The 22,656-nt window shown below is 52.0% G+C and overlaps 1 protein-coding gene across 1 annotated transcript; it reads left to right on the top strand.

Moving 5' to 3' along the window:
- Positions 1-10,863: 10,863 nt before the first annotated feature.
- On the top strand, positions 10,864-20,939 carry CSF3R (colony stimulating factor 3 receptor). Its single transcript, XM_016219935.2, has 15 exons — positions 10,864-10,942; positions 13,017-13,313; positions 14,234-14,357; positions 14,505-14,692; positions 15,463-15,632; positions 15,749-15,902; positions 15,996-16,075; positions 16,477-16,690; positions 17,637-17,825; positions 18,214-18,315; positions 18,903-19,049; positions 19,163-19,303; positions 19,507-19,600; positions 19,840-19,921; positions 20,339-20,939. Exons 1-15 carry the CDS (start codon positions 10,879-10,881, stop codon positions 20,816-20,818), a joined length of 2,526 nt encoding a protein of 841 aa, XP_016075421.2. The 5' UTR covers positions 10,864-10,878; the 3' UTR covers positions 20,819-20,939.
- The last annotated feature ends 1,717 nt before the right edge of the window (positions 20,940-22,656 follow it).

The raw sequence follows: 22,656 nt of genomic DNA, 5'->3' as shown, positions 1-22,656 counted from the left end.
TAAAATCAAAAAATAAAAGAAAGATATACAAGAATGCCATTTATATCAGATCCTTATATTAATGGCTTCAAATTAACTTAATCACCCCTTTAAAGGTCTCATCTCCAAATTCAGTCACATTCTGCTTGGAGTTGGAACTTCAACATATGAATTTAAGTGCAGAACACAATTCAGCCCATAACAGATAGATAGAGACATACATGATAAAATGCAAATTTAGTAAAACATTAAGGATTTGGATGAAGTGTAGACAGAAGTTTTCTGAATTATTCTGGCAACTTTTCCGCAAACCTGAAATGATCTCAAAATTAAGAGTTTAAAAACACATACATACATAGCTACAGACACTTATATTAAGGCTAAAAATTACAATTATCATTTTCTAATGATCTACTTCAATAAAAAGATCCCCTTTTAAAACCCATTCAGTCAGAAGGAATAGAAGGTTGCCACTGGCAAATCCAGCAGCCCACCGAGTAAGGAGAGGACTGAGAAGAGCGTGGTCATCAGAAGAGAATGCAGGTAACCTGGAGAGAAACGTCCTATGGAGTGATGTGGGGGGATCCAGGTTAGACTGGGAGATAGGGAAGTGGAAATGGCAAGTGCTGACAGTTCTTTGCAGTAATTTGGCTGTGAGTGGGAGGAAAAAGATAGGGTAGCGCCAAAAGGAAATTATGTTGAAGGAATGGAAGAAACAGGATCATGGCGAGATGCTGCTGGCAGAGCCGTGAAGCAAGAAAGCCCAGGGCAGCGTGGTACAGACCTAGTGGTAACGCACACAGAGAATCTGGCGTCAAGCCGCCCGGGTTCAGAGCCAGATCTTGGCTCTGCTACTTTCCAGCTCTCTCAGCTTTCCCATCTTTGGTATGGGGTGATGGTGACAACAGACCCTCCGCCACAGGGCAGCCATAAACATTAAGTTAATGAATGCAAAGTGCTTAAAGCAGTGCATAACACTCCGGAAGCACTGACAGAGGAGGTTATGATGGTTATCATTAGTCCAAAAGCAGGGGGAAGTGATGGTGAAGATCGCTAGGGAAAGGGGCTGTGATGTCGTTACCGTGGTATTGGTAGCTTAAGTGGAAAAGCCCCTGGAGATGACTGGGCAGAGAACTGGACAGCCAGGGCGCGGGTGCCTTATCCACACAGCTCATAAGGCCCCCACCTGGTGTTAGGATGATAGTGCAGAGGAAGACTGCGGGGCAGGCATCCAAGTCAAGGGAATGAGGCCCAGTGACTAGAGACCAGTTGAAGAAAGTGACGGGGAAGTAGAGGGTGACACAGCTTCGCAGGCAATTCATATGAGGATGCAGGAGCCATGTATGGGTACAACCCTGGGATAAAGAGAAAATCCAACCACGTCTCTGGCTCTTGTCGTACCTGGAACGTGGGAGAAGGAGCTTCCTCCGATCATAAGGGCCGCAGGGAAGTGGTGTGGTGTCCTTAGGGGTGAGGCAGTCAGAGGTGCTGTACAGAGCTTGAGGGTGTGAAAAGTTTGCTTGTCAAAGACCATAACAATCTGGATTTTTAGGCACACACTATCTTCATACCCAGGTGCAGGGTCTGGTTGATAGTAGGTGCTCAAAATTATTTGCTGGGTTCATGAGTCAGATGGTGGATGGATGAGGCATGGGTGGCAGATGGACAAATGAGTGGGTGGGTGTGATGAGTAGATAGATGGGTGGATGAATGATGGATGGGTAGGTGGATAGATGACTGGGTGGGTCGGTGGGTCGGTGGGTGGGTGGATGGATGGGTGAGATGATGAATGGGAAAAAGTGTGAGAAAGTAAGCAATGGGGTGGGTAAATAAGTGAATACATTTAATAAACTGGACATTCCAGGAAGCATAGGAGAACAGCCTGGGAAGTCAGAGAGGTGACAGAGATAACATATCAAGTCTTGCCCCAGAAGTCTAAACCACTCATAAGAATAGCTATAACCACTAGGAGATTGCAAAAGCCACCAGCTCTCTGCTCCCTGGTGTCCCTTAGCCCAAAGCCTTATCTGTGGGCAGAAGCTCCCGTCTGTGGTCCCTGGGTCTAGACTGGAGGGCAGAGGACATGGGACAGAAGAAGCAGCACTGGCTACCTCTGGGGACCCCTCTTCCCTCTCAGGATCCAGGCCAGGCACCTCAGGAGTAGGGGAGAATACGAACTCCAGTCATCACAGAAGTTATGGACCTGCCTTCACCTCTCTCTTGCCTTAAACAGGTCATTTGACTTCTGGCCACTCTTCCTGGAGGGATTTTTAGGGAAAGTGCTCCTGTCTTCTCCCTCTCATTTGCCCACCTCAATGGTATGGGGACATGTACCAGCTGCCTGGATCCAACTCCCTCACCAAAGGAAGTCCATGATCGGGGCAGAGGTTGGCCTGGCCTGGGGACTGTCACTTTATCAGCTGACCCCCACCCCATCTGCCAGCCACAGTTACAGAGGAGAGAAGCTTCCTCTAAGCCAAGATAAACATCTGAGCTTTAACTCTCCTCAACCTCTGATCCCACCAGCACCCCCACCACCAGGACCATACCCTTTCCCCAGCCACACCACAGCAGGCCAGGCCCGGAGAGCAGAGATAAGGCCCTCCTGGCTAGCAGACCACAAGTAGGGGTGGGAGGTCTTCCTTTTTGCCCACCGAAGCTAGAACTCTGCTTCCTTCTCCAGAGGTAGGCCTCCAAAGAGGATCTGGGCAGCCAGTCCAGCCTCTTGGCAGCTTGGGGCCTGCTTTTCACCCTCTATCATTCAGCATTGATTACATCCTAATTGATTCATCTCTCATTTTGGTGGCACCAATCAAAGAGAGAAAATTCTGCCAGTCTGTGCACCAGGGAAGCAGGAGAGTACAATGCTGGCTGCCAGTGGTTAGAAGAGACTCCTTCAGACCTCCTGGCAGGTAACCTGAGAGCCACTGGGGAACCCCTCAGGCCTGAAGACCCAAGTCCAACATCCAAGTTGTTCACCACCCTTTCACAGATACCTCCTCCATGCCAGGCCCCATCCTGGGTACTGGGGCCACAGATCTAGTCCCTGTCTTCACAGAGTACCTGGGAGCCCAAGCAAGCAGCACCTAACTCACCCTGGGAAATCCAGGGAGGCTTCACAGAGGAAGTGACATTCGGCTGGGTTTTAAAGGGTGAAAGAGATTTCTTCAGATACAGATATAAGGAGAAGGGTATTCCATGCACACGGAACAGTATGAGAAAGGCCTGGAGCCATGAAAAAGAGCACAAACACGATTGGGTAGTGATGGCAAATGGAATGGTTGGAATGAAGGGAAAGAGGAGGTTGGGAAAGGGAGGAGGGAGAGATGAGGCCCCAGCATCAAGGAGGATCAGGGGCTGGTTTTGAAGGGCCTCAAGGCCATGAGGAAGTCTTGGAACTTTATTCCACGGCAGTGAGGAACCAATGGAGAGTTTTCAGTTGGACAGCCACATGCTAGGACCCATGTTTTGGAAGAAGCTCTCCAGCTGAGTATAGTAAGGACGGTATCCCAGGGACAAAGTCAGGGAGACCAGGAGGAGGGCCCTGGAGTCATCCCTAAGAGCATCAGTGGTGGCCTGACTCCTGCAATGGCAGTGAGGTGGGAGAAAGGGGGTAGAATCCACAGGGAGGGGTGACAGGACTGATGTGGGGCATAGGGGGCAGGGAGAAGTTCAGGTCAAGTCCAGGTTTCCAGATGCCACTTACCAGGGCAGGAAAGCAAGTTTTCAGGAGAAAACGTGGAGGTGTTCAGTTGGGGGGCTGTTTAGTTTGGGGTATCCATGGAGTACCATGGGGGAGATGAGAATCTGAGAGGCAGGGCCATAAGGTGCTGCCCAAGGTCATGCATAGTCAGTGTCATCTCTGGGTCTAGAATGTGGGCCTGCCCCTACCTACTCCCACCCCTCCATCCCCAGGTCTGTGATTGCTCCTCCCTCTGTACCTCTTTTAAGGCCTCTACACTCTTCCCATCCCAGCCTCCATGCCTTTGCTCTTGCTGTTTTTCTGCCCAGAAAGCCTTCCTTTCCCTGTACAAATCCCACCCGCCCCTCAAGTTCCAGCTGGAGTCCCTCTTCACCCCAGGGGCTAGAGTAGAGATCCAGGTCAGAGGTGGGTGGGAAATAAAGAGAGGTGGTGATGGTGACAGCAAGTCAGTTAGAGCCCAGCTCGGCTGCAAGCTGGCTGTGTGACATGGGATAGGTCACTTTCCCTCTCTGGGCCTCAGTCTCCTGCTCCTTCAAAGGAGAATAAGGGAAGGTCCTTGTCCCCAGGGAGCTCACAGTTTAGAAAGGGTCATAAGGTAAAACCTGACCAGTGACTTTAGAGGTATATCAAATGCCTTGAATAGTCACATGAGAAGAAGCTTATGGAGAAAGACTGAGTGGTGTTTTCTCTGAGCCTTAAAGAATGTATGAAATTCCAACAAGTAGAGATAGAGGCAGAGGAGAGCTCTCCAGGCAGAGAAAACAACCTGTGCTGGAGGCAGAAAGTTTGGGGCGTGTTCAAGGAAGAATGAGTGTCTAGATTCTGGTTTCTGAGTCAACAGCTCAGGCGCTGTTTGTAAGCTGGCAGCCCAAGCCAGGCGGCCTCCCGTAAACACCTGTTTGCATAATCGAGGTCACACACAGGGGTGTGTTTGCACAATGACCTGTTTGCACAATCTCAGCCAACTATGTATCCCAGGCAGGCCAACCCCTAGTGGGTGAGCACAGCACCACTTCCGGATACTCACCCTGGCTGGCCCACCCAGCTCCGGCCCGGCCCCCTCTAGGACAGGCGGCCCCTTGACCGAGCCAGCAGCCCCACAGGTCACAGGCAATAACAGAAACTGAAATGATCTGACCCTCAGCAGGGCTGCTGAGAATGGCGTTTCCTGCCCAGGGCTCCCAGATTGGGGTTTCTAGTCCTCAGAGGACACCCTGTCCAATGGAGGAGGGAGTGGGGGCAGAAGAGCTGGAGGAGGAAGTATCCACAAAGCAGACACTGGAGGGGCGTGGAAGGGATGACTCCACATCTGTCTTGTGCTTTTCAGCTCACCAGAGTAAACATTTGTTGAGCATTTACTATGTGCCTGACTCTGTTCCACAAGTCTCACATGCATGATTTTACCGATTCCTCTCAAGAATCCCATGAAGCAGATTCTATTATTATGCTCATTTTAAAGATGAAACTGAGACTCAGAGAGGTTGAACAACTTGCCCAGGGTCACACAGCTAGTATGTGGCAAACACAAGCAGTCTGACTCCTCAGCCCCTGTTCCTAACCTCTCTACACTCTAATGATTCTCCCTTAAGAAAGTTCTACCTTAAATCTAACTTTCACTTCAGCTGCTGCAGCTCCATTTCCTGGTGCAGTTCAGCAGTGGGAAATAAGGGATGGATAAGATCAGTAAAATCTCGCCCTGAAATACTGAACTATGCAGGGGGTAAAGAAGAAAGGAGTTTTATTGAACACCTATTACATGCTGGTTAATGTCCAAGGCTCCTGTAGCTCATTTAATCCTCACCAAGCCCTCGGGAGGAGTTACCATCCCTGTAGCAGATGAGGAAATGGAGGCTTGGAGAAGGAGGGTAAACAACTTCTCCAAGATCCCGCAGCCAGTAAACATGCACCGAGAATCCTGTGTGTGGCCTGCACTGTGCTGAGGCTGGAGGCAGAGAGAAAGTAGTTTCTGCCTTCAAGGAGTTTACAGTCTAATGGAGGAGGTATACAGCCCATGGCCCACTGCAGGATTACAGGATAACCAGGAAATATACTCAGCACAGGCTGGACGCCTGAGCTGCGTCAGAGGGAGAATTGGCCAGCCTAGCCAGAGATGATGGGTCAGCTCCAGAGCCTGAGGCAGGCAGCGGAACACAAGCAAATTCTGCATGAAGTATATGACCAGAGCATGAAGTGTCCTCCTGGGGAAATGGAGGCACATAAGACAGAAGAGGGGGGCGGCGCCAGATCGTGAGGTATTTTGATTGCCCAGTTAAGGAGTTAGGATGGGGCAACCAATGTCAGGTGGTGAAAAGGGATATGGGGGGGGGGGGAGGTAAGGAGTAGGGAGTTTCAATTTTTTTAGAGGGTGGTCAGAGAATTCCTTGATGAGGTGATATTTGAGCAAAGACCTGAAGAAGGGGAGGAAGTGACCCATATCATTATTTGGGGATAAACAGTCCAGGCAGAAGAAACTGCAAGTGCAAAGGCCCTGAGACAGGAGGGAGCCTAACAAGTTCAAGCAACAACAAGTAAAGAAGAGTGGCTAGAGCAGAGCAGGAAGGGAGAGAATTATAGGAGAGGGATCAGGGAGCAAACAGGGATGCCTCAGGTTGAATAGGGCCTTGTAGATCATTGAAAGGGGTGTCACTTTGATACTGAGTGAGACAGGAGCCATTAGGGGTTTGGGTAGTGGATGACACGAACCAACTTGTCTAATTATCATGGCACTGGCTGCTGATGGAACTTTAACAGACAGGTGGAGGGGTGAGGATGAATGGAAGTAGGAGGCCAGGGAGGGGCCACTGCAACCATCTAGGTTTAAGTGATATTTATATTTTCCAACTTTTTATCATGAAAATACTCAAACATAGAGCCAAGTTGAACTTTACAGTGAATATCTGTCTACCCAGGATTTGGGATATATTTTGAAAGAAGAATCAATGGGATATGCTGAGCCTCCAGGGCCTATGGGACATCTCAGGAAAGTTGCCGCAGACGGTTGGGTATTTCCATCTGGAACCAACACTGCAGCCCAGGTCCAGCCCATCACACCAGACTCAGAAAACCCATTTTTTCTAAAAGAATCATGTTATGGACACTCTGCTAGTCAGTTGGGACCTAACCTTATTGAGTTATAAATCCAATAAACTATGAACAGTCTGAGCCTTCTTCAGAAAATGCACAGAAAAGTATTAACAATTGAAGGGGGATCATGGATATAGACAATGAAGACATAAGATGTAGCCTACTTCATGCAATCAAAAAATGTTCAGTTTAGCAGAATCCTTGTGAGTAAACATGACTAGTTTCTTGTGAGCCTATGAAGAGCCTGGGCCTCACAGGTCTTCCCTCTGGGGTCCCACAGTCCCCATTTCTCCATCTGCTTGGCCGACAGGCAATGGTAGAGAATGCATGGTGGAGAGTGGAGCAGCGAGGAAGGTGCTGTGTTACAAAATTCCCTGTAACCTGGAGGCTGCCCTCTGAGTATTGTGAGAATCAGGGCCCCAAGGCTGGTGCTAAAAAGAGGCTTATTGCTGAGAGAACCTTCCAGCCAGGATCTGTCTCTGAGCGATGCTCCCCCAGGCAAGGAGCATGGGAATGGCACCCAGCTGGGTTGGAGCCTGGGCCCTACAGCGCCTCAAAGCTTTGAGGTCAGGAAATCCGGAGACAGAGGAGGGAGACATCATTGCCACATCCCCCAGCCCCTTTAAGACCCCCTAGGCAGGAAGGCTGCCCAGGCCTCACCAGCTTCCCTCCCAGGCTCCTTCCTGGGAGGAAGGGGCTGCCGTGCCACCGCCCCCCACAGGACACAGGAGGGAAGGAGGCTGGGCAGGTGTTGCAATCCACAGCCCCTGGGTCTGTCAGAGGCCGAGCCATTAACGACAGGGCTGGGGAGAGAAGCCAGGCTGCGGCTGTTTTCAGGAACTTGCCTGAAGAAGAGAGCAGAGACCAGGGAGGCCAGGCGGAGGCCAGGCAGAGGCCAGGCAGCTGCGGGGCTGCAGGCTCCAGCGTGAGTAGGGGAGCCCCAGGGAGAGCTGAGTCTTGACCTTGCTGAAGGCTTGGAGTGCCTCGGCTATCACCCCCAGAAGCTCTGACAAGTGCCAGTGTTCAGGGGGCATAGGCCTGAAACCAGAGCTCCTGCCTTTAGGGTTTGTCCCTTGGACCAGGAGCCCTAGACACTAAGTCTCTTTTCCCCCCACCCTGAGATGTCCCAGCTGTGGGGGAGGGCGCATCAGGGAAATCACAAACAGCTGCTCTCTGAGGACACAGAGCCGGGCTCAGCGAGGGGCCTAATTCTTATCCCTCTCCCTGCCTCTGTCTCTCAGAACTTGTGTGTCTCTACCTCCCCGTCTCCATCTCCCTCTAATTCACTCTCCATTTCTCTTTCCCCCTCAGCCCCTCTCTGGCTTGCCTGGGCTCCAAGTCTCCGTCAGTCTGTCCTGGAGTCTCTGTGTGCCTCTCTCACGTTTCCCTCTGTCTTTTGAATCGTAAACGCGCTCGGATATGATTGCTTCTCGGTTTCCAAGTGCTCAGTCTCTCTGCGTGTCAGCATTCTTGTCTCTTGGGCTCTCTCCTCTCCGACTCTTGGTGTCTGTCCTGCCGTCTTCATCTCCGTGGGCCTCTCCATCATTTCGGTCCGTGTGGGTACCTTCACTTCCTTATTCTTTCTGCCATCTGTCTCCCTTTCTCTGAACCACATCTGGAAGGCCTCTCCCTTGGTTCATTCCCAGCTCCCTCCTCTCTCCGGCCCTCCGCCCACAGTGACAATCTCCAGGTGAACTAGAGAGAAAGAACAGGGAGAGGGGGTGAACTGGAGAAGGGAGAGCAAGGGGAGAGGGTGAGTGGAGGAAAAGGAGAGGGAAGCGGAAAGAGGGGGGTGTGACGCAGGGCTCCAGGGCGGCGTGTTGTGCTGGAACCCAGCGAAGGTGGCTGGAGCGAAGGGGAGGCTGGGGGGACCAAGGGGCTGGAAGTAGGGGACCCAGAAATGGGATCTCGAAGCCAAGCAGCATGACATGGACGAAAGCAAGGTGGCAGTCCTAGGAGGTTGTGACCCAGCAGCCTGTAGGTGGGGGAGGGGGCACTAAGCCATGCTGGGTTCTGTGAGGTGGTGCCTTGCTTCGGGGCACGTGAAAACACAGTTATCGAGCTTTCTCCTTGGGGGCTCGCGCTCCATGCTAAGTGTTTTCTATTACCACAGCCCTGAGAAGTGGGTGCTATTATCCCTCTTTCACAGATGGGGAAACTGAAGCTCAGAAAGTAACTTGTCCAAGGTCACAAGGCTGGTAAGTGGCAGAACTGTGGTTCAGATCAGCTGGTCTGACTCACAGCTGGGCTCCCAACCTCTCTGCACACTGGCTGCAAGAGAGGAGACCAGACCATGCTCCCACAGGCCTGAGTTCTCACTCAACTGGGCTGGGGGGCACCCGGGACTGCTGAGGGGGACCAGGGACTAGTGCCAAGGGTGCCAATACCCAGGAACCCAGGGGGAAGGATGCCTGGCCTCTGGGGCTTTGGGGTTTGGTTGCCTGCTCTGGACAGGAGCCAGTGGTAAAGTGGTCCCCTCCCCAGGCATAGGCTGGGCCTGAAGCTGCCCCATGCTAGGGCAGCAGGGCTGGGTATGATCAAAAGCACATAGAGATGAAAACCAGGGTCCCAAAATCTGGTCCAAAGAGGCTAAATATTCCCCAACAAGAGGGGGGAGATCATCAAACTGGTAAGCTATACTAAGAAGGTGCCAACCACTGAGTGGTAGATGGGGGTGCTCTGAACAATTGTGCAGTTTCTCACTACACAAACTACCAGGCTGAGGGGCAAATGGAGGCTGAAATCCAGCTGTTCTCCAGTTGCCAGGTCCTAGTGTGGGGCTGCACCCTGATTAGCAAAAAAAAAAAAAAAATAGTGACTCATGGGCTAGCTACCTGGTATCCTGATACTGCAATATATGTAGATAGACTGGGGGTTTGGTTAAGGTACCTACAAGCGGAAACAGCCCTGGGTATCTGGGCAGTTCCTATTCACACCTCTGTTTGGGAGGGACAGAAGCTTTCTCCCCAGCACAGGGGATCTGCTGAGATGCCGCCTATGTTTTTGTGAATGTACATGTTCGTTGCTCAGTGATTCCCACTGGCCTGCCACCAAGAGTGTCAATTAGTGCTGGAGGATCAGGTGGCTGGCTTCAAGACCCCAACAGGATCAGAATGGAGGGTTAAGCTGGATACTTCCTGAGCCTGGTACTAATGCTCCCTCCACCCAGGCACTGTTGCCGTGATGACAGGATGCCTGGTCCCAGAAGGCCTCCAGAGGTCTGTGCCCAGAATTGGGGATGTATTTGTGTGTCCTCTTGTGTGTCCCACCTGATACCCTCTCAGCCCACCTTTCCCTCCTGCCACTGCCATGGCAGCCAGCTTCCCACAGGTGTCACATGACATCCCCTTGCCTCAGCAGCTCCATGGAGTTGTCCCCTCCTGCCAGGGAACATCTCTGACACTTCTGGCATGACTCACCCAGCAGAGCCTGCCTCATATTCATGCATGTGCAAACTGATGTGCCAGGAGGTTAATACCCAAGGGACATCCGCAGACCAATGGGGACAGGAGTCAGTGGATAAACATTCCCATCCTCCCACGCATTCAAGGGATAAACTGTCCCTTGGGTGGACAGTTCTGAGGCATGCACACAGCTCCTTGGAAGGTTCCAGCAGGATTCAGTCCCAGTTGTCCATAGAGGTGACCAGTTCAATGACATGCCCTTGTGTTGGCTTTCCTTTCTTATCTGTTTCATTCTCCCTATTCCCTCACCCTGTTCCTGGGATCTTCCTAAAATAAACTACCTGCATGCAAACCCCCATCTCAGGCTCTTCTTTGAGGGGTGGATGGAAACCTGGCTAAGAAAGAAGGGAAGGGGAGAATGCTGTTCCTTGCTGCTCCTTTCCCTACTCTCTCCTGGAAGGCAGTTTAACAATAACAGTGCCTATCACTTATAGTCATTTCCTACGTGCCAGGTCTTCTTCCCAAAGCCCTGTGTAGTAGTATAGGCTGTTACCTCCATTTGCAGACAAAGAAACTGAGACTCCCAGAGGTCAAGTAACTTGGTCAAAGCCACACTGCGGCAGAACAAGGATTAAACTCAGCTCTGACTCCAAAGTCCCAGATCTTAACCATCCCCTTGTGCCTCCAGGTGAACAGCAAGTTGGCACAATGGTGGGGCTGGGAGCCTGGAGCCTGACCAGAGCTGCTCTGATCATCCTGCTGCTCCCCAGAAGTGAGTATGGCCAGGGGTGAGGTGCCGTGGTGAGAGGGGAGTTACAGGGAGAGATGCTGGGGATGGAGGAGAGAATCACTTCCCTGCACTGCCACACTGCCCCTGGGGTTCCTAGAGAATCCCAAGAGAATCGAGACTGGACCACAGACGTGGGGTAGCTGGGCTCCCATCCACAGACTTCTGCAAGCAAGCCACCAGCCATGAGGAATGGTGAGAGGACCGGAGCTGGTCAGCCTGGAAAAGGCCAGGGGGCCCAGATCTTGTCTGCAAATCTCTGTCAGGCTGTCAAAGGGAACCTCTGACTTCTGTGCAGTCTTCATGGGCAGCAAAGGGAGCAGGGCAGAACCCACAAGGAGGCAGATTTCATCCTAGAATCAGGAAGCCCAGGCAGAGCCCTCCTACTACAGAAACTCTGTCTTGAGAGGTGAAGACCCTCCTATCTCTGGGGGCATGCAAGTTGAGGCCAGGATTGACCAGGATGCTGCACAGCAGGGGTCGGCAAACTTCGTCTGATAGTAATATTCAGGTTTTGAGGGCCACAGGCAGTCTCTGTTGCATGTTCTTATTTGGTTTTTGTTTTGTTTGTTTTTAACCCTTTAAAAATGTAAAAGACCTTCTTAGCTGTCAGGCCACACACAAACAGGCAACCCTAGCCCTGCTGCAGAGGATGTAGCATCAGGTGGAGTTTTGAAGTGAACAGTTTTGCGAGGCTCCTTCCTGTCTGAAATTCCGAGTCTGTGAAGCGGTAGGAGCCCCGTGAACTTGCTCTGTTACCCTGGGCAAACTGTCTCTCGTCTTAGGGCCTTAGCATCCCCATCAGGAAAATGGGCTGAAGGACACCTGAGAGAGGAGAGAAGGCATGGTGGGCAAAGTACAGAACTTTATTCAATACATGTTCACCTCGGGCTACTCTGTGCTGGGGCCTGGGAATACAGCAGGGAGCAAAAGAGCCAAGGTCTCCGGGCTCACGGACCCTATGGTCCAGCTGGAGAGACAGACAAGCAAATAATCACATGGCTCTATAATTGTGAAGGCTAATAAGAGCTTTGGGGAAGTTTAGGGAGCTTGGCCTCGTCTGGTTACACCCAAGATGCCTGAATGTTAACCAGGTGAAAGAGGGGTGGGAGGAAAGAGCACCTCCAAGAGCAATAGCAGGTGCAAAGATCGGAGATTGGAATGAGCCTGGCGTTTTCAAGGAATTGCAAGAAGCCAGGGTGACTGGGGCTTAGAGAGTATGGTCTGAGCTGGAAGTGGGAGGGTTAGGCAGGAGCCGGGCCACAAGGGCTGCGAGAGGCTCTGGGTCTCTATTCTGGCAGCAAATACTCACCTGTCGGACACTGTTCTAAGTGCCTTACACAAGTTATCACATCAAATGTTTCCAGCCACACTAAAGTAGGGACTATTTTTATCCCCACTTTACAGATGAGAAATCAGAGGCACAGAAAGTCTCAGTAACATAGCAGGGTCACATAATTAATAAGCAATAGAATCAGGCTCTAAACCTAGTCAGTCTAGTCCCAAGAGCCTTGCTCTTACCCATTGTGCCATACTGCCTTTTGGAGCCAAAACGTGCCACTGGAGTGCTGTGATTGAGGTGTGGAAACAATCAGATCTGAATTCTGAAAAGACTGCTGTGGCTTCGGGGTTCTTATCATCCTAATCACTGCTTTCGCCACCCTTCAGAGGGCACTGGGGAGGAACTAGTGTCTATCTGGTGGCATGCCGGAGCAGGCTTACAGGAGCTCATTGTGCACAGCTCTTCCCAAGTTCACATCCAGTGATATCACACTGGTAGTTTGCAATCAGCCATGGTGGGAACATTTCACCAGGGAAAACAGCCCATGCTACAAATCAGGATCGGTGTTTCTCTGCACAGCCAGTTGATAAACTTTTACCCACACATCACTGCCTCTGTCTCCTCCCCAAGAGCCTCTCACAGTCCCAAACACGGCGTCCCACTCCAGCTCCCACATCTTGGAGGGTGAGGCCCTGAGACTAGGATGGCAAAGGCCTAGCTTATAGCCCAGCTCTGCCAGGCAGGGAGTCACTCATGGCCCAATCTCTTCCACCCCAGGCCTGGAGGAGTGCGGGCACATCAGCCTCTCAGCCCCCATAGTCCGCCTGGGAGATGCCATCACGGCTTCCTGCATCATCAACCAGACCTGCAGCCACCTGGGCCCAGAGTCACAGATTGTATGGAAATTGGGAACAGAGCTTCAACAAGGGGGGAGGCAGCAGCGCCTGGCGGATGGCACCCTGGAATCTACCATCACCTTGCCCCACCTCAACGACCCTTGGGTCCTTCTCTCCTGCTGTCTGCGCTGGAGCAACAGCCTGCAGATCCTGGACCAGGCTGAGCTGCAGGCAGGCTGTAAGTCCCTGCAGCCATCCACCCTTCTGCCTCCAATGCCCACCTGCCAATACTAAGAGCTATTCTTCCTTGAGCTCTTGCTCAGTAGCACTTTATGGGCTCGATATTAGGTCATCTTCCCTACCAGTGGACAGTATTATTTAGCCCCATTTTGCAGATAAGAAAACTGAAGTTCAGAGAGGGCAAGTGATGTATTGAATGAAGGTCACAAACCAATAAGGACAGAGCAAAGATTTATATCAGGTAGTGTGGCCAGAGAGCCAGTATAGTAACTGCTACGCTGTATGACCACCGAGTAAGCCCAACTCCCCAGCCCCAGGAGGGTGTGTCCAGGGAGGACAGTCCCTATCAGCTGTGCTTGCTCCCAGCTTCTCTCCCACCCGTCTCAGCCTTCTGCACAAACTGCAAAGAATGGAGTTTGTGCCAAGCCAATGCATAAGAAAAAACAAACCAAGACCAAGGTTCTGTGTAAGAATCAGTAATAGTAGAGGTAACACTTACATAGTACCTACTATGAGCCCAGCACTGCTGTGAGCACTTTACATGCAGTAAGTCATTCAGCCCTCACAATAACCCTAGGGGGTAGGTGTGTTACCATTACTCTCGTTTTACAGATGAGCAAACAGAGCAGTTAAGTAACTTCAAGGTCACACAGCTAATGAGTGGCAGAACCAGAGTGAAAACCCAGACACTACACTGTCACTGCTAAAGAGGGTGGAGTTGAGGGGGTTTGAGGCTCTGTGATGCCTGTCCCTGTACATGCATGTGACTTGGTTTCCCCCGGGGCTGCGCAGACAGGCAAATAAACCAAGTGAGCCCAGAGGGAATGACCCAGAGCAGGGAAACAAGCCAGTTGGTCCCAGTGGGAGCTTTCTGAGTGGTCCTACCCAAAGCCCTCATTCTCCCCACCCTGCGCACAGACCCGCCCTCCACACCCCACAACCTGTCCTGCCTCATGAACCTCACAACTGATAGCCTCACCTGCCAGTGGGAGCCAGGACCTGACACCCACCTGTCTACCAACTTCACCCTAAAAAGCTTCAAGTGAGTAGGGGCCTCTACTCCAGCCCCATTCCTGGGGTGTGGTATAGGTAGGACTGTGGGGATGAGGGAGACAGAGGTAAAGATGGGAGGGAGAAGGGAACCTTGCTTTCTTCCTCTGTCTGACACCCAAGCCTGGCCTATTGGCAGGAGCCGGGGCAACTGCCAGATCCAGGAGGAAGCCATCCCCGACTGTGTGCCTGAGGACGGAAAGAGCCACTGCTCCATCCCACGCAAACACCTGCAGCTCTACCAGAGTATGGGCATCTGGGTGCAGGTGGAGAATGTGCTGGGGACCAGTGTGTCCCCACAGCTGTGCCTTGATCCCATGGATGTTGGTGGGTGATGCACTGGGTATGGGGGAGGGAAGGGCAGACCCAAAGAGACACAGGGGGAAACACATACCAGTGACAAACAAATAGACACTGGAAGACCCAGAGGTAGAATAAGAGAAGAGAGACAGAGGCAAAGTGGGATACAGTTGGAGACAGAGCTATGGAGACACAGAGACACAGAAGAAACACATTCTTTCGGGAAATTTCTTGAAGTGTCTACTATGTGCTAGGCACTGTTCTGGGTGCTAGAGATACAGCAGTGAACAAAAGGGCAAAAGTCCTGCCCTGGAGCGTTACATTCTAATGGGCAATATAAATAAAATAGAATGTCAGTTGATGATAAATGTGATGAGGAAATTAAAGTGGGGAAGGGGTGGGAAAAGCTGGGAGTGGGGAGCAGTTGCCATTTCAGTAAGGTGGTCAGGGAAGGCCTCGCTGAGAAGGTGACATTTCAAAAGATCCTTGAAGGAAATAAAGGAGCAAGACACTGGATATGTGGAGGGAAAATGTTCCAGGGAACAACCAGTGCAAAGGCTCTGGGGCATGAGTATGAAACAGACCTAGACAGAAACAGACACATATACAGAGACAGACCTGCAGAAACATGATGACAGAGATGAAGAGACCCAGAGAGAGAGCAAAAAAGACAGACATAGAGATCCCATGGATAGAGACCCAGGGGAAAAATGGAACCACAGACAGAGAAGAGGGAGCTAAGGCAGGGCCATGTAAAATGGGGCAGAGGAAGGGTCTGACAACCCCTCTCCTTACAGTAAAACTGGAGCCCCCCACACTGTGGGCCCTGGACCCCAGCCCTGAGGCGGCCCCACCCCAGCCAGGCTGCCTACAGTTGGGCTGGGAGTCATGGAAACCAAGCCTTTACATAGACCAGAAGTGTGAGCTGCGCCTCCAGCCACAGCTTGGAGAAGCCAGCTGGATCCTGGTGAGGGGCAGGGCAACCTCAAAAGCCTGGGATGGCGGTGGCTAAGGAGAGTGTAAGTTGAGCTGACCCTGAAGGGCACAGGAATCAGAGCTCAGAGCCACACCTTTCCCCACCAGGTGGACTCCCTGCCCTCCAGGACCCTTCAGCATGAGCTCTGCGGGCTCCTCCCATCCACAGCCTACACTCTGCAGATGCGCTGCACCCGCTGGCCCCTGCCTGGCCACTGGAGTGACTGGAGCCCCAGCCTGGAGCTGACGAGTGCACAGTGGGGTAAGTGGGTGGTAAGGGGCTAAGAGCAGCCATCAGGACCCTGTCCCACCTCCAAAGCCCTCCCTGACCAGCACCCCACCTCTCCATCCACAGCCCCCAATGTCAGACTGGACACGTGGTGGCGGCAGAGGCAGCTGGACCCCAGGACAGTGGACGTGCAGCTGTTCTGGAAGGTGACCCCCTCTGCAGGCCATCCCTGAGATCTCCTTCAACCCACACAGACCCCTGTGGGCTCAGGACTCCCCCAGCTCTGGAAGGCTTGGATGCATTTGTATGTGATTTGCATGCACCTCGCATGTGCCTAGGGAGCTGGGTAGTGTCCTTCTGGAGCGACTACAGCGCAGACTCAGCTATGGCAAAGGGTTGGCGTGCTGCACATGCCTGCTTGCTTCTTCCTTCCCTCCCTCCTAGGACCTGGCACAGGGCAACAGAGGGAAGAACTGAGGGACGGGGAAAGGCTGGCCTTCTGGGGGTGGCTTAGTTCCTGTGGTCCATCCGCCCCCATCTAGAATTCTCCCCCACGCAAGATGAGATGTGCCTTGCTCTTATCTTTTTCCTCCTATGTCCACCACAGCCAATGCCCCTGGAGGAAGCCAGTGGGGAGATCCAAGGGTACCTGGTCTCCTGGAGACCCCCAGGCCAAGCTGGAGCAGTCCCACCCCTCTGCAACACCACGGAACTAAGCTGCACCTTCCATTTGCCTTTGGAAGTCCGGGAGGTGGTCCTTGTGGCCTACAACACCGCTGGGACCTCTCCTCCCACCCCAGTGGTCTTCTTGGACCGCAGAGGTAAAGGGGGCTGGCAGCTAGTAAAGCATGGTGGTTAAGCATGTACACTTGAAGGCTGGCCTGCCTGCATTCAAATCCAGTCCTGTCACTTGCTAACAGTGTAACCTGCACAAGCTAGTTACTGAACCTCCCTGGCCTCAGTTTACTCATCTATCAAATGGGGATGATATAGCACCTACCTCAAAGCGGTATTGTGAAGACTACATGAGTTAAGACATGTGCCTGGTATATTGTAACTGCTCAATATGTGTTAGCTATTACTATCATGAGCCAAAGCCAGGTTAAGTTGGTGGTGGTGTCTACACACACATACACACACACACACAGTCCATTCTGCCAAGGAAGATGGGAGAGAAAGCCCTACGTTTTTCCAACTGGAACACAGTCCCTGAGTTAATTTCTCATTCTTCAGGGATCAGCCACCACCCCCCCCAGGTTCCCTTGAACATGGATCCTGACAAGGTGAGACTAACAATAATAATAGCTAATATTCCCATGGACTAGCTGCATGACCTTAGATGTTACTTAATCTCTCTGTGTCTGTTTTCTCATTGGTAAAATGGGGACAGTAGTAGTGCCCAAGGACTACACCTGGCACATACTAAGAACTACATCGTGTTAGCTTTTGTCATATCAAGCAGCACTCTACACTAGGCCTCCCTGGCCTCTGGTTACCCATCTAGCAAATGCAGATGATACAGCACCTACCTCAAAAGGTTGTCTAGGCTCATTCCACGAATTATCTCATCTAATCTGCACCAACACTCTATGAGGGAGGAACTTTTATCATCATTTCCATTTCACAGATGAGGAAACTGAGGCTCAGGTGTTGACTTGCTCAAGGTCACCCAGTTTATAAGTAGCAAAGCCAGAATCTGAACCCAGGCTTCTGGCTCTAGGGCCTGCATTCTTTTCACCTTCATTCCATCTTCTATTCTGTCTCCAGGCCCTCCCCTGGGCAGACTCCATACTGTGGCCCAAGACCCTCACAGCCTCTGGGTGGGCTGGGAAACCCCCAGCCCTCAGCCTCGGGGCTATGTGATTGAGTGGGGCCTGGGTCCCCCCAGCCCCAGCAGCAGCAATAAGACCTGGAAAATGGAGCACAACGGGAGCATTGCAGGGACCCTGCTGCAAGGTGAGGCAGGCCTAGGGGGCGGGCAGGTGGGCAGGGCCCAGAGATGGGGAGGCAGTGGGCCAGGGCAGCCTGAACCACACTGGACAAGTAGATTCCCAAGTACTTCTTGATCCTTCACTGGTCTCACCTCATATACTCAGAATCAGAAAGTTCCTCTTACAGTCTAGCTGGATCCTCTCTGGCTACAGCCCTGACTCTGCCGCCTTTCTAGCTCTCTCTTCCATTTTTTTCCCCTTACCTCTACCAAGTGATCTGAAGAAGAGGTTGCAGAGGCTAGCCCTGCAGTGTGAGGCCCAGGTTCGCCCCAACTGGAGGTCTGAGGTTAGCTCCTGATCATCAGCAGAGGTTATTCCCTGACCAGAGTGCCTACCCCATTTCCTCTCTACAGAGAACATCAGGCCCTTTCAGCTCTACGAGATCACTGTGACCGCCCTGTACCAAGACACCATGGGGCCCTCCCAGCGCATCTATGCCTATTCCCAAGAAACGGGTTTGTCAGCCACCAGACCTGCATAGGCCCCAACAATCAGGGCTATGAGGGAACATTCCCTTCTTCCTCTACCTCTGGCCCAAAGAGGGTTCCTCCTAGTCCTAAGATTAACCCTGGCTTACACTGGCCCACTGCAGCTAGGGAGAAGTCAGGTGGTGAGTGAGAGAAATTAGGCAGTGAGTTTGGAGCAATTCAGGGAGCAAGTCTGGCAAAAGTCAATCAGTTGTCCTGATAGAAAAAACATGTCACGTGTGATAGAAAGAGAGAGAGGGCCTGGCATAAATTCAGAGAGTGAGCTGCAGAAATTGAATAGTGAGTCAGGCAAAATCAGGCCTGGTAGAAACCAGGGAGTGAGGCTTTGAAGTCAAAGAGAACCAGGTTCAAATCCTGCCTCAGCCACTTATCAGAAGTAGATGGGATTCAGTCAAAGTTCATGAGACAATGAGGCTTGGGTACGAGTCTGTTTAGACTCTCTTATATCACCCACCTCACAGCACGTCCCAGTTCTTGGGTCTGGGAGGCACAAGGAGTCCAGCTGGGTTCTCCATCCTGCCCCCTGTCAACCCTGCACCTCTCTCTCCCGGCAGCCCCCTCCTACACCCCAGAGCTGCATCTAAAGCACATTGGCAAGACCTGGGCCCAGTTGGAGTGGGTGCCCCCAGCCCCTGAGCTGGGGAGGAGTCCTCTTACCCACTACACCATCTTCTGGACCAGTGCCCAGGGCCAGTCCTTCTGTGAGTCTATCCTCAGCACCCCACAGCCCCAGAATGCCCGGGAGGGGGGCTCAGCAGCCTTGGAGGGAACCTCCGCATCCGGGCCCAGGCTGACCATCCTCCTCCACCCCCAGCCACCATCCTTAACGCTTCCTCCCATGGCTTTGTCCTACCTGGCCTGGAGCCCGCCAGCTTGTACCACGTCTACCTCACAGCTGCCAGCCAGGCAGGGGCCACCAACAGCACAAGCCTCACCCTGATGACCTTGGCCCCAGGTAAGGGGAAAAAGGGGCTGCTCAGACAAGGCTGTTGGGAGGGTGCCTCGGCCAAAGGAGCTCCATTTTTAAAGTAGACAAGGCTTGCCTGGATCTCCTGGTCCAAGGGAGACCTAGCCCTGCCCACATATCCTAGTCTGAGGGAGGAGGCCCAGCCTTACTCACACGCACTCTAATCTCTTCTGGCTTTCCCCTCACCCTAGAGGAGTCCGAGCTGCACATCTTCCTGGGCCTGTTCAGCCTCCTGCTCTTGCTCATCTGCCTGTGTGGGGCTGCCAGGCTCTGCTGCAGAGCCAGGTAAATCAAGATCTGACACCCAGATACCACTGCCCACAAGGAACTACAGGCCTGAGTGGGCCAGTCCAAGTCCATCCCGGTCTTCCCAGGCCTCAGGCCTCATGTCTGGGAGTCACACCCTCCCCTTTCTCCCCTCCGCACTAAGCGGCCATGCCTTCAGCTGCTGGGGACGGGTGGGAGAAAGGATGGAAAGATGGGAGGGTATGCCTGACCCTGCCTTTACCTGCCCCCTTCTCTAGCAGGAAGAATCCCCTCTGGCCAAGTGTCCCAGACCCAGCCCACAGCAGCCTGGGCTCCTGGGTGCCTAGCATCACAGCGGAGGTGAGAGCCCTGGAGGGACAGGGAAATGGGAGTAGGGGTGTCAGCCCAGGCTCAAAGTGAATGGATGCCCCTCTGAGGATAAGTACTCGGCCTTCCCTTCACTTCCTAGCAAGATCCACTTCCTTTGGAGTAAAGCAGACATGAGTTTGCATCCCCCCTCTACCCACTTCAAAACCTCAGATGTCCCACTGTGAAATGGGACTAATCCCACACAGAATTGTTGGAGAGATTCACCAAGATAAGTCTGAACAGCACAGAGCACATATCATGAACATATGAGGTGCTTTGCAGGTGCAAGTCTTTGAGTGTAGCAGAAAGCAGCAGGAAGTTCCCCTCCCTGCCCAACTCAGGAAGGGACAGTGGCTGGGGCAGACATCTGAAATAAATCATGCCCTCACCACATGACTTTGTGTCCAGGAGATCTTCCAGCTGCCCAGCCTTTGGGACCCCAGCATGCCACCCATCACCAAGATCACCGTGCTGGAGGAGGAAGAGAAGAAGCCAGGGCCATGGGAGTCCAATGACGGCTCAGGAACCTGCAGCCTTCCCACCCTGGTCCAGGCCTATGTGCTCCAGGGGGACCCAAGAGCACCTTCTATCCAGCCCCAGTCCCAGTCTGGCAACAGTGACCAGGTCCTTTATGGGCAGGTGATAGGCAGCCCCACCGGCTCAGAGCCAGGGCACTACATCCGCTGTGACTCCACTCAGCCCCTCTTGGGGGGCCTCACCCCCAGCCCCAAGTCCTATGAGAACCTCTGGTTCCAGCCCAGCCCAGTAAGGACCTCAGAGCCTCTAGTCCCAAACCAGGAGGATGACTGTGTCTTTGGGCCACTGCTTGACTTCCCCCTCCTGCAGGGGCTCCAGGTCCATGGGGTGGAAGGGCTGGGAGGCTTCTAGGGCTTCCTGGAATGCCCCAGTTGGGTCTGCCTCTTGAAAGGCCTGGGCCATCAGAAAAGAGGCAAGGGTAAGTAAGCCCATCACTAAAAAACTACCCTCCCCCAGGAAAGGCAGAAAGGCTCCCAGTTACCCCTATTAGAGGCCTCCAGCATCCCTTCCCCACGCTCTCAATACCCATGAGCTGGGCCTCCCACTTTAAAGATCAGAGACTGACTCCTCCAGCCTGCCCACTATGGTGCCTTTTGTGCTTATTTCCTGTAATTTCAGTCTCTTAAACTGATTTATGGTTCCATTTGATTTCGTTTTATTTTGAGAAACTCTGTGAGTGCCTGAGTCCATTCCTTTTCTTTTCAGGGCCGTGGCAGTCGGGTGGTAGGGGCTGTACCTCTCAGAATTATTGGTTGGCTTATTTTTCCTTCCTTCAGTCATTCATTCAACCAGAGCCCTAGGCTGGCAGCAGGGACTCAAAAATGACTAGGCTCAGTCCTTTCTCAAAGAGCTCCCATTCTAGTGGTGGAGACTTGAAAATTGACCACTAGGACACAGTGGCCAGGGTTACCTGGAGGGAGTCACAAAGTGGACACAGGGATAGAGGCCTCAGAAAAGAGTAACTTCTGTTAGGGAAATATAATTAAAAACGAAATCTCCCACCAACCTAGTAAAACCTCTCTACAAGCACAGAAAAGGAAGAAAAGTTTTATTATTGAATGAGCATTAAACCAGAATGTGATGCGCATCACAGGCAATTAGCTAAAGGGCTTGCAAAGACAGACAGAAATTGTACTCTTTTATATAGCTAAGTGTATATAGAAAATGTATACAACTTAATGCATACATTTTCTCAAGATAAACAATAACTAGTTCCCAAGCAAGAAGACCTGACAGCACCATTCGTCACACGGGGGTCATCCTAAATTCACCTGGTAAGTGGGGTAGTCACCTGTGTTTGCTAATTGCACTTATCCAAAAGAAAAATAAATTTCTCATATCTTCATGAGAGGAGGTAGGTTTGCAACTTGGAACTAGGCACTGGCTGAAGTTAGGCTCCTACCCTTTCCCAGACACTGAGAGATAGGGGCACTAACTTCCTTAATGATAGCATTTCAAAGAGATCGCTCCAAGGTCCCTGAGAAAGACATTCCTGGGTTGTAAAACTGGCAAAGGGTGTACTTAGCTTTTGAAAAGATGTACATACAAGATCCAGAGACACAGAAGCATGGAACAAACTGACCAATCTCAGGGGGAAGGGGGGGGCGGAGATTAACATAAGAATTTACATGCCTATATGCATAACTCATGGACACAGACAATAGTGGGGTGAAGGCCTGGGGGGAGGGGTACAGGGGGGGAGGGGATCAACGGGGGGGGAAGGGGACATTTGTAATACTTTCAACAATAAAGATAAATTTTTAAAAAAAGATGTACATACATTTCAAAAGGGCAAAAGGAGTCACAATTAACAAGTATTCTTTTCCCCTTTTTGCACCAAGGAGAATTAAATTTTATTTTTCCTACTTTTAATTTGCATTTGTCCTTACACCCACACTTCATAAATATTATCACAGCTAATACTTATTGAATGCTCACTATAGACCGAGTGCTTCGCACACAACTGCCTCAATGAATCCTGAGCAGCAGATACTGTTATTACCGTCCTCGTCTGACGGATGAGAACACCGAGGCCCAGACAGGCCGGGTGACTTGCCCACAGAACCACATAGTGAGTCAATGGCCGAGCCAAGATTCCAGCCCAGAGCCGTCTGATTCCAAAGCCTGCGACCTTAACCACCAGGCTACAGGGCTGCCAGAGAGGAGGCCGAACCCCAGTAGTTCTCACA

The sequence above is a fragment of the Miniopterus natalensis genome, chromosome 9, assembly GCF_054644295.1.
Source record: "Miniopterus natalensis isolate mMinNat1 chromosome 9, mMinNat1.hap1, whole genome shotgun sequence".
Taxonomy (NCBI): Eukaryota; Metazoa; Chordata; class Mammalia; order Chiroptera; family Miniopteridae; genus Miniopterus; species Miniopterus natalensis.
Note: the sequence above shows the minus strand (reverse complement) of the source record. Positions and strands in the feature narration are given on the sequence as shown.

What these genes read in the sequence shown, in the direction of transcription:
- CSF3R (XM_016219935.2), top strand. Translation starts at nt 10,879, where the DNA reads ATGGTGGGGCTGGGAGCCTGGAGCCTGACCAGAGCTGCTCTGATCATC. An exon ending in CCTTGATCCCATGGATGTTG is followed by an intron (nt 14,693 to 15,462) that starts GTGGGTGATGCA and finishes CTCTCCTTACAG; the next exon opens with TAAAACTGGAGCCCCCCACA. An exon ending in GCTGACGAGTGCACAGTGGG is followed by an intron (nt 15,903 to 15,995) that starts GTAAGTGGGTGG and finishes CTCCATCCACAG; the next exon opens with CCCCCAATGTCAGACTGGAC.